A 19,824-nucleotide genomic window follows, 5' to 3' on the forward strand; every position below is an offset into this window, starting at 1 on the left:
AATTGCATTGTAAAAAAATAAAAATTTTAAGTTGTTTTGGATTTTTTTCAGTTATCCCAAGCATGAATATGTCTACTAGATGTAGATTTCAGGAAATCTTTTTTCCAAGACTCCTAACTCAAAATGTTGAGTGGCTACCTTTGAACATCCAGTTGTCCATCATTAAGAATGTTACCAAGAAGGATGCTCAAGGTGTAAGGACTGAAGACACCATTTATCCAAGGGTAGACACTTAATTAGCACAAAGTGGCAACAAGACATTGCCAGACTCTAGAACATCTTGATTTCCAACACCTTGCCCCCTCCTCCCCTGGACGCCGTGAACTCTGAATTCCACAGACTTCAGCAGAACAACAAAAAGATGTGTGCAATCCAGATTACCTCTGCACCAAACCTTTGATTTAGCTGCTCATAAAGCCACGTCCTGTTTGGGAGAGTGGATGGCAAATATAATACCATTCATTCATTCATCCATTCAAATCACACCCATTTCACGAGCAGGCTTTTGGCTGCTGCTAAACCCTGAAGTGTTTGCTGTGGTCAGAACCAAAGACCCACAAGGACTTAAGGAATGAAATGCCAGAGGATCCAGCAAAATCAGCTTAGCACCGGCTGCCTCCAGGGTGCAGAGGATCAGTGTAAGCCTCTGACACATACTAGAGGGAACATGTGGCAGCAGGAAATGCCTGCCAGTCAGGCTGCCTATTAACTCCAAGGAACACTTCTCTACTACTGAAAAAGTTGATTTTTCTGCATGCTGCATTGTTTTACAGTAGTACTCCAAAGATGCATTGGTAGAGGCACTAACAAATTCCTTGTTTGCCATCTTTAAGATTTAGGAATTGATTAGAAGACAGTTATTGAATACACATGTGTAATATACAGCAGGGAATTACCAAGTAAGCAAGATTGAAGAAATAAACCAAATAAACCCATGGCTTTGTTTCCTTAGGCTGTCATAATCACCACAGCAGAATTGCCTTGCTGTTTCTTTCCATCACAGAAGTTACCCAGTATTTCCTGCTGGTGCAGATGCTAGTGCATGACACACCTACAGAAGTCTTGCACAAACTCCAAGACTTCCTGTTCTCCTCCTTTTTCAGTTATCCCATCAGCAAGATGTTAAATAACTTGCTCATTCTTACAAAACAAAAATTAGTTTGGCTAACTCCAGCACACTCAGAGCACACAACTTATCTAGGAACACAAGCAGAAGTGAGGTGGCTTCTTATTTTCTTGCTAGTGCCCCAAGAATTCTGAAAATAGATTTTTGTAATATTCTTTAGATCTTCCATTAAACCTTTAATATCAGATTCTCCAGCATTCCCATTATGGCGCTAAGTATTTTTAGGTCATTAAAACTGTCTCCAAAGTCTAAATGTTTTTATAGTTGACATTACATAAAAGCAAGATTATACATTCAGCCTCTTAACATGTACATATCTTGCTTGAACTGCCTCTTTTGTAGGATTTACCATCCAATTAAAAAAATTTTTAATTCTAGTCACATACCTCAGCAAGACTGCAAATTAAAGACTATCCCAGTCTGCCGCCATCAGGACAGGACTGAGTGTAAGAATTACATAAGTTTAACCTAATGCTTTTTACAGCAAAGGATTAGATTCCATTTACACCAGACTGATTTCACCTCATTATGCTAGGCTTATTTCTCAAATTCTGTAACAGAAAATCTGAAATTTTGCCCTTTGCAAGAAGGGAAAAATAAGGGGGCTCCTGAACTGTCTTTTGGGGGACTTCAGAAAGCATACTAAAGGGCTTTGACTGTAACAACAGATCAGAGAACACTGGCATTCCCACCACACAACACAGATTTCAGAGACTTCCAGAACAAACTAATCCCTTCTTGTGAATTCCATAGAATGTATTCTTTAGATATAGTAACTGAAACCCAGCAGATTGCAGTGGCTACTGGTCATGCCTTCCTGGATGGCTAACAGATCTTTGTGCCTCTTCCTCACTCCAGCCTGCCAAGCTTTACCCTGTTTATAAAAGCAGGACATGCCACTTTCACTGTTTCATTTCTTCTTTTGCATTATCGATTTTGAAAGAGCAACTTATAGAGCCAATTATGGGCTAAACTGGGTAGAAAATACCCTTTTTTATCCACAGGTCTGCAGAAAGGGGAAAACAAAAAAGCAAGGCAGCAACTGTAGGATAATCCATCTATGGGTGGACAAGCTTCAGTGTATTTGCCAATTCACACAGTGAAAGTTTGTTTTACAACAAAAGCAATTTTACTGTCTCTCTTGTTTATGCATTTAACCTTTAGCTTGATAAAGCATTTAAGTATTAATCCTGCAAAACTCCCAACCTCAGTAAGGCTCTGTAGCAAATAAAACAGCTCATGTGCTGGTGCTGCCCCTTCCCACTTTAGTGCCATTGGCCATTTCACTGCAAACCCCCTTCAGGGACACAAACTGACTTGAAGACCCCATCAGCCCTGAGTGAGGACAGAATTATTTCTGTGCTGTTGTACGCTAGACCAAATTCAGATCAAGCAGCAATTTATTAAAAAACCCCAAACAATTTCCCCCTCCCTTTACTTGTATTATTTAGAAGACAGTCTATAGGTATAGTCTTATCTTCTCTACAATCCACTAAAACATACTATAGAGTGGGATTCTAACTTGGCACTCTGGATGACAAACTTATGAAAAGCACACTGTACAAAAGAAACCATCAGAAGTAAGTCAGTGTTTAAGGAATTTTTATTAAACCAAGAATTTTATAATCCAAATTATGTTTCTTTGCTCAGCTATCAATTCTCACTGTCAACTAAAACAGTGGTGATAATCTGAGCTTTTCCACAGTAAAGAATTACAAAATTAAAGAAAGGAATGCTTTAAATTTTTGTACTGTGCTGAAAATTCATTTCCCCTGGGTTTATAAAACATTAATTTGTATTTTTTATTTTACTATTTTTTTTTAAATTTTAAATCAATAAGTAATCTAGGACTAGCACCTGTTTTGCTAGCCCCGGCGTTGCTCTGTACGTAAGCTTCAAAGTTTCCTTTCCTTTTTTTATTTATTTTATATTTTGCAATGTTTTTCTCAATATTTAATAGTTTTTCCATGTTTAGATTTTTTTTTTCTTCGGTGAAGCGAAGTTCTAGATTGTAGTCCCGGATAGCTCTGCAAAGAAAAACAACATTGTTATGTTTTAAAACAGAAGCAGCACTTTGTATGTTTTCTGCTACTGTACACCATGCAGCACTCTGGGCTTTCATTGTTTCAATGATACCCAAGTTCTTTAGAAACAGAATATCAGAGGTCCTCCCACTTTTTAGGAGACACAAAAGTATTCAAAAGTCTGATCCTTGACAAGACAACACTGACTCTAGAACTGGACAGTCCCTCAGACAGCACTGCCTTAAGCACAATGTTACTGTGATTGACTGTGGGGCACCTCTACTCTTGAGGCTCTTCAAATAACTACCCTAGCAGTATTTTCAACTTCCAATTACTAAAACATTATGGAGCAGACGGAGTAATGGTCTCAAAATAAGGGCATCTTAGTTTAGAAGAGACAATCTATTCAGCACTTATCTCCAGAAACAGAAATGTGTAAAAATCATGTCTCAAATTCTTCCTCCAAAAGGAAAAATGTTATGCGATCAAATATTAAATCAGGCACCTTCAAATGATAGCTACAAATGTGGAAAGCAAGTTTACAGGCAAAACCTAACTAGACAGAAGAGAGAACAGATTCCTTCCTATCCTCAACTTCACATTTTTTCCCTGTCAAAATTGTTAAGGTACCACCCTTTGCCTCTGTTATGCATAGTTAAGATACCAACCCCACACAGAGCAATGAAGAAAAATGACTATTTTAACTGACATTAGATTCACCCAAATGTGAAATCAAGACAATATACAGTTTAGTTTTCACTTACTAGACAATTTTAGAATTTGGTAAGTATATACAAACTACAGCATAAACAAGCTCCCTAAGAAAAAAGTGGGTTGGAGTACCATTTTAAGCTTATTTCAATTCCACAAGTTGTTCTCAATAGCATGAATAGCAGCATTTGACATTCCTGCCCGTTTTTGCACACATGCCTAGAGCTAACTCCAGCTAAATGTGTTGCTAGAAACAATGACACGTCAGTAGCTTTTGCTAACCAAGTGAGCACAGAAGCTTATTTACCAGAGCTGCTACTTCCTCTGGCTGCACATGACACAGAGCCTGGACACATGCTGCTCTGCAAGGCCATGGACCAAACACTTGCCTTAGTCAACCTATGCAACTACAGTGGCCAAACTTACTTATTAAACACTTGGAACCCCAGTGGGATTATTAACTGCCTTTTGAGCAGCCTCTTTAGCTTGGTGGGCTTGTAGTACGGCTACAGCTTCATCAACCTGTTAAGTACAAATGAAAAATTAATTAAGGGAAGCTCAGCAATTTTTGTATATTTAAGTTAATAATACAGTGGAAATGATGCATATAAACAATGCCTAACGTAATCGAAAAGAAAAATGGGAACATTACAATTCCACTTCATGCAATGTAAGTCACTGTCACCCTCTGGAAGAGGATACTCTTGCCCTGAGCCACCCCTGCACTGCTGTTACTCCACTGTGCCAGAATGAACAACTGTTAGATCAGTGTAGACTCAACCAGCCACAGAACCAGCACAAGGCAAAGTCCACCTACCTTCGAACGAAGAGACTCAGGAGACTCGAGCATGTGGAGCAGTTCAGAATTGTCAATCTCCAACAGCATACCAGTGATCTTACCCGCCAGAGTAGGGTGCATGCTTTGAATAAGGGGGAATAGACGTTCACCTAGAAAGAAGAAAGTAGTCAGGGACAAATCCAGCCTAAATTTAAGGGATAAGGGAAACAAACTTGTTCTATTGCTAAAGCTATCTACTCTGCATTTAAAGATTGAAAAAGTGTACTTTAACTGTCCTTCTGCTACAGTGCATAGAGAAAGGTATCACGTACGTACCTAACATCTGCTTTTGTTCTTGTGGAGGGGCAGAAGCCAACATGGAAGCAGTCAAGGGTTCCTGACCTTGCACATGGACAGCAGGCTGCAAATTAATTTAACATTTGAAAGTTAAACCCTGGCTCATAGTTAGGTGCAGCTTCAAACAGCCAGTATTTCACAACTCAGCATACACAATGCCTACAGTGTCAGAAACATCAAAGAAATTAACAACTATGCCTATTTAATCAAATATTACTGGTTAGAGCTGAGTGATGATGCTGAAGATTATTAGAACTGCTCCACTGAGGAGCAAACACAAGAATTTAGGCTAAGGTATGAGGGAACTAAAAAGAAAAAGCAACATGGCATCACATTCTCTCCCAGGTGAGCTTCAAATATCCTTAACTCCCTCATGTTTTACACTACTGCCATGATGCAGAGCCTGAAGTGCCCTCCCATCACCCTCAGCACCTTCCTCTGCAAAGAGCATCAGCAGAAGCACAGAGCAGCTCCCAGAGCATACCTGCTGCATAGCAACCTGCGGCTGCGTGTTGAGGTGCTGCTGGGGATTGCGAACGCCCGCAGCGTACTTGTACTGTGGTACCGTGCGCACGGCAGGAGTGGCTGCAGTAGCTGCTGCTGCAGGACGTGGACCCATCGTTTGTGTTGATGTATTAGCTGAAAAAATAGTGGCAGAATTCCATACGTAAATAATTGTTATTATTGTAATTATTTTGCCCAACAAACCAACTTTAATCAAATACCTAATTTAGGTATTGTGTTATAGATTCATCTTAATAATATTGTCAACTGTATTGTCAACTGTCACATACAAAGGTTCAAACCTTGAAATTTACTGGATGCTCATTTCCAGTCACTTCATTCATGAACAGCCCTTTTTACATGCTACTGGAAAAAGATCCAGCATAAAAAATCCACTTTGTTTTGAGTATTAATGTAATTTCATTATAAGCTAAAGGACATTTGATTTCCTGAGCACATGATGTCAGTCATTCTAAAAAAGATACTTTTAGGAAGTATATGGCTGTCTGATACATTCTGGGAGAATTACACCTTCAGAGAGGTTGTGGACTACCCATCCCTGGAGATGTGCAAGACCAGCCTGGATGGGGCTCTAAGTACCCTGGTCTAGTGGAGGGTTCCCTGCCTCTGGCATGGGGGCTAAAATACATGAGCTTTTTCAATCATTCAATGATTTCAGTCAATTTGGGTTCATTCAGTGATGTGCTAATTTCGCATTCATGCTACTGGCTCGCAATAATAAAATATGTATATGTAAAATATAAAAAAATTAGTAAGAGCTAAAATTGTATCATCCCAATATTTCTATACGCAACCTATTGTTACAATTGCCGTAACAATGTTTAGAAATGACAGACACCATCTTACAGTATTACTGAAGCACACACAAGAGTAAGTGTAAGTGCTTCATCCTGAAGAGATGGGATCACAGCCGCAGTCTTTGCTGGGACAGTATTTAAAGCAAGTACTGGAAGGTGACATTAGCTTATTCATTAGGAATATCACATCATTAAACTTAAAAATGTTTATTTTGCAAGATCACGCTGACCAGCAAATTGGACCAGAAGTCCAATACTTAAAAGTTTGCACAAATCGAACTCACCAACACGCTGCGTTGACATGACTCGCGGAACCTGGGACGAAGCTGGTCTCATGGTACTGAACGGTGGTCTGGGTGCTGCTGGGCGGATCGCACCAGGCATGTTTTGGAATGCTGCGGTTTAAAAAAAATATACTGTTACATGCTGAAACACTGAGCGATGACAACATGACAAACAGAGGACTAATACAGCAATGCCATGAAAATCTATCTCGAAGTGCTACAGAGTTTACAGCAATCACTGTAAAGAGGTAAAGAAGTGACTTACGATGAGGTCTGGCACCCTGAGCAGTCCAGCGAGGACTAGGTCGAGCAAGTTGAGCGAGCTGATTAGTAGGATAGTACGCAGCACGGTTCTGAGTCTGCCAAACACAACAACATCACTTAACTTTGTTGTCTGTGAAGGGCATGCCCAACAGCCCAGCACCCTCCCACTAAGAGATTAAAATGCTGAAATCACAGACACATACTAAAAGTTCTATTTGCTGTTGTATCTAAGCAGATTTTCTATGCAGTACAAAATATTCAGTTACTCATCTCTACACGTACCTGAGGAATAGCTGCCATGAAGTATCCTGAAGGAGGTGCTGGCTGGTAGGGGTTGATTACAGGATTAGGTACTGCTCTTACACTTGCCATCCTCTGCATGTACTGGTTAGTGAGATGAGCTTGGCGCTCCTCTTTACGCTGGGCTAGAGCTACATATAATGGTTTAGTAGCCACAATTCTGCCATTCATTTCTGTGACTGCTTTGGTGGCTTCTTCTGGTGACGAAAAGCATACAAATCCAAATCCTTTGCTGCGGCCACCTTCCATCATCACCTGTCAGTACAAAATTCAGGTTTAAAACTAAGTCTTCTGTGTCACACCCATTCAACTTGCATGAGTTTCTTGTTTCTTGTTTAGCTTATTAAAAGTGAGACCACAGGTTTAACTGAGTATTTCATAAAAATTAGCATTGTTGTGTAATAAATAGCTGTTACCCAAATACAGATGAAAATCTCATTCAAATTATAATGAGCACAATATTGCACTGAAAGATGTAATTTTTCTCACACTAGTCTCACTACTTACTTCATTTCAATAAAGGATGATCACACGGTGTTTAACCTGACATATACAATAATCAAAAAGCTGATGCCCACATTTACAGTGGGTCACATCTGTTACTGAATGAAATTAACTTTTCTTTGGTGACAGATCACTACGCATTCCCAGAGAACAGATGAGCACAATCTATGAACTTTACCTTTGCACTAGTGATTGTACCAAATGGGGAGAACTCTTTTCGGAGACGCTCATCATCGATCCCATCATCAAGATTTTTCACATAAAGGTTTACACCCTAAGAAAACGGACAAGTTATTTTTAAAAGCAATTGCTCTGTGTAAATCTCAGAACATCATATAACAGAGTTAGCCCTCTTGATTTAAAAACTGAACCTGGTATCTGGTGATCCTGTCCTGCTTCATTTGTTCAAACTTGCGCTTCAGCTCCGTCTGTCTTTCCACCTTTTTCTGAGCCCGGCCAACATAGATTTGTTTTCCATTGAGCTCTTTCCCATTCATTTCATCTACAGCCTTCAATGACAAACAACAAGTTAGCAGTGCTTGGTACTCCAGCATTTTTCAGACACACAAAAAATGCAATTCAAATTAAAAACCTACATAAGGATACTAGAAAAAGAGCTAAGCCATCTTAAAACACCACTAATTGAAACAAAATCCCCACTTATGATAACATGAAAACTGCTTTCCAAGAATGCTTCTATCTTGTTGAAGACAAGTCACAAGGGATGCAAACCGCTTTCATATGAAGCTGGAGGAAAAAACCCAAGTTGCAAGAACTACTTTCTCCAGCCTTATCTTGCTAATGGCAGAGAAAAGCAAAAAAGCAAGCAAATAAAGTTGAAAATCTTTAATTCACTTAGTTCTGTCTTTAAAAGTAACCCCTGAAATGTAACTTTTTTTTTATATGAAGCTGGAGGAAAAAGCCCAAGTTGCAAGAACTACTTCTCCAGCCTTATCTTGCTAATGGCAGAGAAAAGCAAAAAAGCAAGCAAATAAAGTTGAAAATCTTTAATTCACTTAGTTCTGTCTTTAAAAGTAACCCCTGAAATGTAAGATGTACCAGATCTTTCTATACTAAATGTTAAGCTACAGATGATATGTACAGCTTTTTTTTTCACTTTTAGTCTTTCATTAAGGAAATAATTAGAAATATGAAAATGTGAACTTCTTCCCTTCATACTGTTTTGAATTACAATTCTTCAGATGTAAAAACTCTGGCATGTACTTACTCAATTAATTTAAAACCAGAAGTCACCAGTTTATTGTATACGTTTATGATCAAAGCCATTAGACATTTTTACAGAGATACTGGAATTTTATGTTATTTAAAACACCCAACATGTGATTCTGACTGCAGTAAGAGAAACTATTTATCAATTAACGTATGCAAGACTGAAAAACAGAGATGTTCTAAAGACAGATAGGATTTGTTCTAATCTCTTGCTTGTACACTTCAGTACTGACAAATCACCAAAATGCCTTTTGAAAGGCAAACTTTGTTTTTTCTGTACTGCATTTTTTTCCTGATGCTATGTCCCTACTGTCACAGTAAACTGACATATCAAAGCAGCCAGTTGACAAAAAATTGAGTTACACAGCACACTGGCATAATATACAGACATACACAAACAAGAAGGACCCTCTTTTCAAAGTTACCCCTTGGAGTAAAAGCAACACTACAGGGCTCTATGACTATTTTCTCACAGTTATGCCAAACATGCTTTATAAAACTAATAGCTTTCCTGCTGACTTTGCAGAAAACACAATTCTTTCTGCCTTCTGTGCGAAAGGCAGAAAGGCACAAACATTTTGTGCAACCAAACTGGATCTGATGATTCAGAGATTAGTAATTTACTATGCTGTATATTGCTCAACATGTGAGAATCCAAATATCACTGAGATCTTTAAGCCCAACTACAGCAGGTTTTAAAATTATTCAAGACCCTGCATTTCTACACTAGTTCCAGCTGTATCGGAGTATCTTGACTTAACAGGCTTCTCAGACCAACTGACACTTGCTCATAGGAAAGCATCCTCAATAACACAAATTCTGCTAAGTAATTTATGCAGTGAGCACCTCTTTTTGCAGTGTCCTTGACCCATTTTTACACTAGTTCCAACTGTATCAGAGTATCTTGACTTAACAGGCTTCTTAGACCAACTGACACTTGCTCATACGAAAGCATTCTCAATCACAAATTCTGCTAAGTAATTTATGCAGTGAGCACCTCTTTTTGCAGTGTCCTTGACCAACTTAATCACTCACTAAAGCATATTATTTGGGTGTCAGTTACAGGATTCCTAAAATTAAGTCCAAAATCTTACTTTTTGGGCATCTTCATGTCTTTCAAAACTAACGAAGCCAAAGCCTTTGGATTTTCCACTCTCATCAGTCATAACTTTCACACTTAGAGCAGGACCTAAAAAGAGAATTAAATACTTATGCTTCATAGACAGCATATTCTTCTCACCTTTTGAACATTCTCTTTAGAAGACAATATTCTGTTTGTTTCACTTGTATTACAAAGGACTCCTGTACTAATAACAGTATCAAGTAGATGTCATCCATTACTATGAAATTACTAATTTGCCCCGATGAACTTCAGCCATTATAGTTGAAGTCCACCATGCTGAATTTCTTTTCTAATGTATTTTCAACCACAAAGTGAATGAGATTTGTTTCATCATTAAAAATTCTGACACTTGAAAAGTATTCATGCTTCCATGTTTGAAGCAGGTACTGAAAAAGCGAGAGGAAGGCCCTGCAATTAGGTATACATTTCACTATTTACCCTGGTGAAAGGCCATCCTAGCTCAGCAATTTCGTAACCTCTGAAAAACTGCAGCCCACAGACTCAATTGGAAGTAGCCAATTTAGCTGTAGCAGTTAAATTTGCTACTGTTTCAACCACAGATACTTGAAGAGCAGAAAGGAATTTCCTGTTCATGCTGTTTAAGGCTGCTACAGGGTATCTCTTGTACAAGGCTTTCCCTTGCTTTACATAATATCCACAGGAGAACAGCAAAAGCATACAAGAAAGAAAATAAATTAAAAGAGGTGAGATTGAAAGTAAAACGTGAAGAACCTCTAATGGCATTAAGGGACGTGCCATTTCCTATTTTGATGGTAACATATCATATACAACATTACTACATCATGGTCATATGTCCACCATAATTTTGCCCTGTGTGTAACTGAGGATCAAGGCAGACTCTCATAGTTTGGTGCAGGAATAGTTCCTTATAATTTTCTATTAGATCAACCACCACAATGCAACTGAGTAACAGAGGTAAGTTTGCAGGTCAATGAAAGCAGTAGTAAATTCGTTAGTCACACATCCTGTAGGTGCATTTATAAAATCAATCTGTACTCAGCCAGAGAACATTGCAGGACCCATAAACACATTACTTCCAGATTTCTGAAAACAGTTCTCATGGCAGATTAAATATGATATTCTGCCTATTTAAAATTCAGGTATTACTGCCACTTTTGAATCTAAAACTGGAATTAAGTACCAACTTTTCAGTAACCTTTATTACATTTCTACATCAACATCAGACAGCCCTGATTTATTGTATTTCAAGGCACTGTACAGATAAGATATTAAATTGATATAAGATAAGAAAATTGATAATAAGATATATTAAATTGAAGTTCACTTGTGTTTATATAAATATTGGGACATTACCAAACTTGCCAAAGAGTTCCTTAAGTCTCTCATCATCCATGTCTTCTCCAAAATTTTTGATGTAAACATTGGTGAATTCTTTTGCTCTGGCTCCAAGCTCTGCCTCACGTTCCTTGCGGGATTTAAACCTTCCAACAAATCTGGTTGCAGGAAGAACAGAGTAATACAAATTAAAGCAAGTGTCTCAAGGTTTAAAAATTTACTTGAATCCTCTGGCTTTGTATTTTATTCCTAATTGGTCTCGTTCACTATAGGTATGAAATTCTTAAGATAAAATATTTATCATAAAACTCTTGTCAGAAAAACAACTCCACTGTCCTTTGCTACACCAGCATGTTAGAAGGCATGAAAATGCTTTCAAGCCATTGGTGAGATTGTTCACTCTTACAAAACAGCCTTTAACAACAGGAGCTCGACAATGGAAAGAGTACTAAGAGGCTGCACAGGAATTCTAGATAACAGCATAATCCCTCTAAAGGCAGCCTAAGAGCAGTTACTGCTCTCTAGTTCACTTTTTCAGCAAGAGATATTTACCCCTCTCTAATACACCTCCCTAGCCTGTATCAAAGACTTTGTTTTTAGGCATAGTGAAATAAATACTTCAACTTGCTCCTGAGTCAAATACTGTTGCAAATTGGCTGGGAACACCAGTAGGAAGGAAATGAGTAGAACCTGAACATAACATTCTGCAGCCCAAGGACATGCCCTAGCACAGACTGTACACAGCTGACACTTATTTCTGAATGTAGCAAACTCCTACTTTCAAATTTTATTGTAGGCTCTAACTTCATAGTCACAAATTTGGCAAATGTGATACAGCAGCATACAGTACCTCAGTAATTTTTAAACTTTGACAATTCCACTTAATTTATAGCAATCAAGTATAGTAAGAATGAAAGTGCAATGTGTTCAGCAGATTTTGATAGTGAGTGAAGTGTTTTAATTGATTTCTAAAAGACTAGTTTGAATAGAAATTCAAAGCAAAATTAACTCTCATGATCTATTTTACTCCTGTGCTCTTATGACTGCATGTTGACTATTTTTACTAATTTAAAATTTTATAACAATGGACACTGAATAAAACCATCCACGATATGCCAGTCAAGAACAGAAAAAGCAGGAAAATTAAAGATTGAAAATTAAAGATTTGAAATGTATGATTTCCCTGTATGTGTCTTGATCTATCCATCTCTACATATAAAAATAATGGCAAACTGATGCTGGTTTCTGTTATCCTTTTTCCAAACCCTCCTGAGTATTTAGAAAGCCGTTCTTTTGCAATTATACCAAACACCAATTATACCAACACTAATGATCCCTTAGGCATAGCTGTGAGGCACACTCACTCCCCCAGCCTAAATATTATTAAAGAATTTGCCAAATAACATTTTTTCCTACAATGTAGAATACTGGTAACGTTTAAAACATTACACTTCTGTTTTATTTTCTACTCCCTAAATATGCCTATTAACACAAATTCATACAAAAATATTAGTCTAATCTGACCAGTCTTTAGTGCCAAGTAAGCACCCTTTAGTGCTAAGTATCAGCTGGCTCCAAAATATGGATAATACACTTATCTCACAACTGTTATAAAGGATGTATTATTCAGAATACTCAAAGGATTGTATTTTATCTCAGACCAGTGAGATCAGAAAACCAGGGAAGATCCCAAATCCTCATTGCAGTATTGGCTTGTAAGACAATTCAGTGATTTTTTTTTTCCTCTGGAGTCCATTATTTGTCTTTTTGAACTTACAATGACTCCAGAACAAGCAGGTGATACAATTCTTAAAATCCCTAGCACTAAAACTCTACATCTTCTTAAAATTAGAAATTTTCAGAACCACCTTCTTTTCCTAGGTAAGCTTTTAAATCTTTGTCTGCCCTAAAATGAATTTCAGTTTGCTGATCCCCAAATGCTTATTTATGTACTTACACTTTGCGGTCATTAAGCAGCATACCATTCATTTTTTCAATAGCTCTTTCTGCAGCTTCCTGTGTCTCAAAATGCACAAATCCATAACCCTTGGATCCATTTTCATCACACACCACCTATTAATGAGAAACCTTGTTGTAATACCCATGGAATGTTTCCGGCATAAACTGAGGAGTTTGTGTGTCAATACATTTTATTTTCCACTAACCTTACAAGACAGGATGTTCCCAAAAGCAGAAAATGTGTCATACAAAGCTTTGTTATCAATGGATTTGTCCAAGTTTTTGATGAAGATGTTTCCTACACCGCTTTTGCGCAGAGATGGATCGCGCTGAGACCACATGATGCGAACTGGTTTGCCTTTAATGACATCAAAGTTCATGGTGTCCAAAGCTCGTTCAGCTGTAAAAACATCATGGAATTAGTAGGAAATGCTACGTATCTTAATAAGCACACAAATACCAGCTGAAGTACAGTTCTTAGTAATATTTTTATTATTTCAAGTCCAGCACCATCCCCAAGCTGCAAACCCAAGCCTCCAGTGTACTCTGCTGTACGCAAGGAAGAACTGGCAAAAACTCATCAGCAAAGGCTGCACTTTGGAAGGAGCACAAGTCAGCTGAGGAAACTGCAGAAATCTCATTAGCCCATAAGACTAGCTCTGTGAAAAGATCTCGGTGACAGGAGAAAAAGCAGCAAGTGGCAGCTGTTACGAAGTTTAAACCAAGACTAGATCTGTGAAAAGATGCTACGGTGACAGGAGAAAAAGCAGCAAGTGGCAGCTGTTACGAAGTTTAAACATTTGTGAAAATCAGTGGCTTCTCCCATACCACATAGATGTATATTGTGTCAATGAAAATGCTTTTAGGGGTACTGCTTGTGCCTTTTGCAAATATTAACATAAGAACACCTACAACAGCAATACCCCTAAAATGACAAAATTTCTTTGCTAAACTGACAAAATTCCTTCATTCAAACCTTATTCAGGCAGCTATTCCACACAACTTCCTCAGTGACCAAAAAGATCTGTAAGGAAATACTGAGCAAGAGACAGTTCAAAGAGATTCAAAACTGGCACTTACTTAGTTTAGAAAATCTGAAATAATACATATATTTTAAAAGCTCACAATTAAATACATATGAGCTCAATGAAGGAGCAAGCATTAAAACAGCAAACCAGGGTAATATAAACCAGGTTTTGTTACTCCAATGGAGTAGTTTTTCCTGTAGAACTCCATAACTAACTTTACAAATTCTGCATGTAAAATTTCTTGTGTATTTAGATGGGGAAGCATCAAGACTTGCTCATTTTTCACGTGTCTCTTCAAAGCCACAAGACATGTCTGTGATGTTATAACTCATCTTGTGTATTTAAGCACAAAAGAGCAACAGTTCTCAAGGACAGCAGTTCCTTTTCATCCCTGTTCCTGTAAGTCTGGAAGAACACTGAAAAAAGTCCCAATAAATACCTGAAGTCACACCCATGGGTACTAACTCACTTCACTGTTATTTGCAAATATCAAAACAATAGGATGCTAACAAGACTGAAATCAGCTTAGTGATAGTTCAAATACAGCAACCGTGTCAGTTAAATTTTTTTGGGGAGGACAAAGGGCCAATCACATTGTGAAAACCCTTATTTAATGTTTTTGTTCTTTAAGTGCTGCTTTTGTCTTGAGCTATATTGTTGCATGCCATGGCCAAAGACAATTTGCAGTGAGCCTGGGATTCAGCTGATATAACATGTTTTATATCCTTTCTTGTGACATTTTAAGATTAGAAATAAAATTTTAAAGATTATATTCTCTGAATGACATATAAAGAGATGGACATCTAACATTTTAATGGGTTGAAAAGATTATTGATACTATTACCATATTCACCTGACACTAGCAACTCAGCAACTTATTTAAACTGGAGCCACAAAAATTAGATGTCAGTCTTCTAAATAAGTTAATAAAGCTTTCAAAAACTTTAATATAAATTAAGCAGGACAGAGAAGGCAATCTAGATAGTGTTAACGAGAAACAAAAATCATTGGAAGGTTCTATACTACAAAAGGGCGTGGGATGAGATGAAAAAAAACCAAAAAAACAAAAAAAACAACCACAAACCAAAAAAGGAAAAAAGAAAAAAACCCTGTGGATATCAGACTGGCCACAGTAGAAACTTGTAAGACTTCACTACTGCTCTGGAAGTCATTGGAATTATTACTGCCAGCACCAAGAGATGTGCCAGCAACAAACAGTTCATTATTTCCAGAAGTAGTAACATGGCTTCCTTTACTTAAAAAGAGGCTTTTCTAATTCATGCTAATTGCTTCTAGAATAATCCTGACACTCTTCAAAAAAATGTGTGTTCTAGACACATTTTCCAGCTATCTGACTGAAAGTGGGTCCATGGCTCCTTTGCAAACATTACCACTCTTAACAGTGAGCCTGTGTCTTAGACCTCCACGAGGTCAGCATGGAAACTTCAACAGCTCTCCTCATCTTTTCTTTGGAGCAGAAATACAAGAAATTTAACTTTTTCTGCCGAATCAACACCACATTTCATGGTAGATTTTTAAAAGTCTATAATGAGACTCCATCCACAAGCAGGTAGAAGCTACTCTCATTAAAATTCCCAACGAGTGCAACTGGCTCACTTTCATTGCATTTCAGTCATAAAAGGCTGTGCCAGTCGCAGGAGCAGCTCCACTGAGCAGCGAACTTGTTAGCAGCGGACACACCTACCGGGCTGTACTTGTGCTGATTCTGCTGGAGCTCTCATGGAATGACTCACCAGCTCCCATTTTAGTCCTGAGCAACTGGACAGTCCACTCCAACAATTTCAAAATCACTCAGAATATACACTTAATGCCAACCTGTGCTAAAGGTAAAGAGCAGTAGCTATGAAAAAAAAAAAAAACAACCAAAAAAAACCACCCAAACTCTGGAAGCATAACCATTCTAAAAATCCAAAGGATTCTGATGCAGTTTCAGATTACTCAAGAATGTTTCCAGTTTAGTGATTAAACAAGATTGCCTGAGTTTTAGTTCAGACTATGACTCAAATTCAGAAAAGTCACAACTCTGACATGCGTGCATACCTCACACATGTGTCATCAGGCCTAAATGGTTTTCAGAAGCGTTTTGAGATGCCTCGTTTACAGACAGCTGATGATGTCAAGCACACCTTCAAAGCTATTTTTCAAAACCCAAGGTAGTTGTTACTAGTTGTTTAATAGGCATAGACTGAGATGTAGCTAAAAATTTGGCCAAACCAATAAAAGGTACCTTTGGAATCAAAATAAAACCAGGATGATTATAAGCAAAACCATTCATACTCAAAACTCCTATTTCAAGGTTTCTGCAAATGGACATTAAAAAAGCCCCCAGACTACAAAAAGTCTACACAAAGTCCAAGCAAATGCTTTCCAGGTATTTGCCAAGAATATAAAATTCTGAAAATCTTGAATAAATATAACCTCACAATACTACTGAAGTGTATTTTAAACAACTGCTTCCAGATATGTACCAGATACAAGTTTCATAAAGATGAGAAATAATTTTATCTGAACTGGACGAGTTATAAACTAAAATACATGTGTCTCCCAAAGCCTGAAAAACAACAGCCACAACATTCGGAGTAACATATGCCTTCTAAGAGGCATATTCAAAATCTGAATTAAGCACTGCCCAGGTGAATAAGCTCTGTTTGTTCCCACATTTGACAAATTACAAACCAAGTCACAAAATGCACTGGTTGCACAACTAATGACAATGATAAAGTCAGCCCTTATGGAACTCTGTCAATACTACGGAGAAGCAGCATTTAAATCACCTTCACCTTTTACCCTGACATTATTATATCACAGTAATGACCTGTGCTAACCCCTTATTTTTCTGAAATTGTACCAGACATTTTTATTTAATGAAAGCGTTCCAATCGTCTCATCCTCAAGCATGGCTGAATAAATCAAAAGCTCCCTGAACGGAGAGAGCTGATAACAGGTGGAGTATCTGCCTATTAAGAAGATGAGGCAGTAACTTTTACTACGTACATACAGATACCATCGGTACACCAAAGTCTGATCTGATAATGGCTGTATGCTAAAGCTGACTATGAAAGCCAGTTAAATCTAATTGCTTGAAATGTTTGTAGTTTAAGTATCTCACTTTCATATGCTTGAAAATAAAACCATTATAATGGAAAACTGTTTACTTAACTGTATTTGAAATCACCTATCTTCTAGTTGGCCAATTACTTTTTTTTTAAATTGGACTCCACAAGACCTAGAATCAGGTTCTTTTAGTGAAAACACCCTCCAAATGGATCACACTGTGTTTCCCAACATGACCAGAACTGCAGAGAAAGTTTCTTCACCGATATAACTTTGGAGAAGCAGTGTGAAAACACTTCATGAAAAAACAAGTTTCATAAAAACGCGGCTCGAGAGAAACAATGTCAGATAATTTACTGCGAGGAGCCACGCACGAGAGCAGAGCTCGGGCTCCAGCCACGCGAGGAAGAGGCACACGGAGGCCCGAGCAGTTTCATGTCCTCCCCGCACGTGACAGACCTGCCATGGTGTTTTAACCAACGCTTCGGCCTGCACGCCCGTGGAACTACCCAGCCACGCCGGAGCGCCCTGCTTCCTCCTGCCGGCCTCCACAGCACGCACTCACACCCGCCCAGCTCCTGCGCGGTTATTAAAAGGTGCTAATCACTGCGATGTTTTCCTCAAGCTACCCTTCAGCTGGGCCGGACGTGAAGAGCCGCCCGCACACTCATCCACAATCCCCTCCCCGGCAGCGGGGGCAGCCCCGCCGGGCCACCGGGGCTCCCCGCGGCTCCCCCGCCCATCGCCGGGGCCCCGCGGCCGCTCTCGATCCGCGGAAGCGCCTCCCCCCCGCTTCTCCGGCCGCCACGAGGCGCGGGCGGCCCGGGCCGCGTGTAAGCGGCGGCCGCACCGCCAACTTCCCCCGCGCCCCGCCGGGTCCGCCCCGTCCCGGGCGGCAAAATGGATGCGGGGCGGCGGCCGGGGAGGGGGCAGGGGACAAACATGGCTCCGCCGGCGCCCGCGGCCCGGCACTCACCGTCGGCGGGCTGCTGGAAGTTGACATAGGCGTATCCGAGCGAGCGGCGGGTGATCATGTCCCTGCAGACGCGGATGGAGAGGATGGGCCCGGCCGGGCTGAACTTCTCGTAGAGCATGGCCTCGGTCACGTCGGGGTGCAGGTCCCCCACGTAGAGCGAGGCCATGGGGTAGCTGGGGGCGCTGGGGTTCATCCTGCCGCCGTCTCCCGGCGCGGGGGGGGCGCTGACGAGGCGGAGGCCGCGGCGGTCGGTGCGAGCGGGGCCGGCGAAGGCGGCGCGGGGCCGCTCGGACTCAACGGCTGCGGCGGCTGCGGCGGATGGGCGGGCGGGGGTCGGGTCGCGCCGTGCGGGCCGGGTGGAGCTGGCGGCGGCGGGTGCTGCGTTCGGCGGGGTCGGGCTCGCTGTGTGTCTCCTCTCGGCTGCGCCGGGTCCGGGGACTTCGCTTCACCGGGTTATTTTATATCAAACCGGCCGTTTGCAGAAAGGTTGTCGGGAAGGTTGGATGAGGAAAGAGGATTATTTTTTTAAAAGGTTTTTTAAGATTTTTGGATTTTTTTTGGCTTTTTTAAATATTTTTTTAGTAATAAATGGTGCTGCGGGGCCGGGCCGGCGTGTCCGGGTGGTCCGGAGCACACGCACTGCGCACACAGCTCCGACGGCCGCGCGCGGGGCCGGAAGGGGGCGGGGCTCGCGCCACCGCCCTGCGCGTGCGCAGTGACGGATTGGGGTGGGGGGCGGTGAGGAAAGTTGGGCGATGGTGCGGGTGCCGGAGGAATGTTGTCACCGGGGAATAAAGCGGCGTTAGCGTTTAAGCTGTGCTGTGGTCGTTCCTTAAATTAGGCGGGTTTTATGGCTGGGTTTGTGCCAGAGAAGTTGGGCTGAAGGGCCCCGGGAGCTGGCTGGCAGCTGCGCTGTGGGTGCGTGAGGGGACACCGCGATCCCGGGGAGCTGGTGCCAGCCCGCATTCCAGACGGGCCTTTGGAAACTTCCCAGCGCAGCGCCCTGGCTTGTGCCATGCACAGGATCTCTCAGGGAGAATCAGGCACAGGATCACAGCACGAGTGAGGTTGGAAAAGGCCTGAGGGATCGTCGAGTCCGACCTTTGAGTGAACACCCCCATGTCTCTTACACCGAGGCACAAAGTGCTGCCTCTAGTCCTTCCTTAAACACCAAAGCAGTCCTGTGGGGTTTGGAAAACCTTGCTTTATTTTTAGCTGGGCTCTCTGGACTAAAAAAAAAAAATCCTTTTGTGAGAAAGGAAAATATTTTCCTATCAGTTAGAATTCTAGGGGGCTTTTTAATTAATTGTGTTTCAGATTGAATCAAATAAAATGTGCTTCATTCCTGCTAAACAAACGTAAAAGTACTTGCACAAAACACTAAACATTAATGCACGTGTAAGGCAGGATGCCAGATCAGGAATTTCAGAAGTCTTGGAGGTAACT

At 40.4% G+C, this 19,824-nt stretch overlaps 1 protein-coding gene across 2 annotated transcripts; it reads right to left on the bottom strand.

The window, feature by feature from the left end:
• Window positions 1–2,711: 2,711 nt before the first annotated feature.
• Window positions 2,712–19,058, bottom strand: PABPC1 (poly(A) binding protein cytoplasmic 1). 2 transcript variants are annotated; one of them, XM_039706036.1, is made up of 15 exons: window positions 18,379–19,058; window positions 13,506–13,699; window positions 13,298–13,413; window positions 11,359–11,498; window positions 9,995–10,089; window positions 8,042–8,179; window positions 7,849–7,944; window positions 7,149–7,421; window positions 6,868–6,961; window positions 6,603–6,713; window positions 5,481–5,635; window positions 4,976–5,060; window positions 4,679–4,809; window positions 4,288–4,383; window positions 2,712–3,153 (listed from the first exon to the last, which is right to left on the bottom strand). In XM_039706036.1, the coding sequence occupies exons 1-14, from the start codon at window positions 18,569–18,571 to the stop codon at window positions 4,291–4,293; spliced, it is 1,914 nt and encodes a 637-aa protein (XP_039561970.1). In that variant the 5' UTR covers window positions 18,572–19,058; the 3' UTR covers window positions 2,712–3,153; window positions 4,288–4,290. The 2 variants fall into 2 exon arrangements, 1 of the variants encoding a protein (XP_039561970.1); XR_005627165.1 differs by lacking the exons at window positions 2,712–3,153; window positions 4,288–4,383; window positions 4,679–4,809; window positions 4,976–5,060; window positions 9,995–10,089 and having other exon boundaries at window positions 5,563–5,635.
• Window positions 19,059–19,824: the final 766 nt, after the last annotated feature.

This window comes from Passer montanus, unplaced genomic scaffold (genome assembly GCF_014805655.1).
Source record: "Passer montanus isolate IOZ18808 unplaced genomic scaffold, ASM1480565v1 scaffold19, whole genome shotgun sequence".
Classification (NCBI taxonomy): domain Eukaryota; kingdom Metazoa; phylum Chordata; class Aves; order Passeriformes; family Passeridae; genus Passer; species Passer montanus.

Bases quoted from the DNA above. Each gene is read 5' to 3' on its own strand.
- PABPC1 (XM_039706036.1), bottom strand. From the start codon at position 18,571: ATGAACCCCAGCGCCCCCAGCTACCCCATGGCCTCGCTCTACGTGGGG. The intron at 13,414-13,505 runs GTTAGTGGAAAA...TCTCATTAATAG, and splicing joins GGAACATCCTGTCTTGTAAG to GTGGTGTGTGATGAAAATGG. The intron at 4,810-4,975 runs GTACGTACGTGA...TCTTCTTTCTAG, and splicing joins AGAACAAAAGCAGATGTTAG to GTGAACGTCTATTCCCCCTT.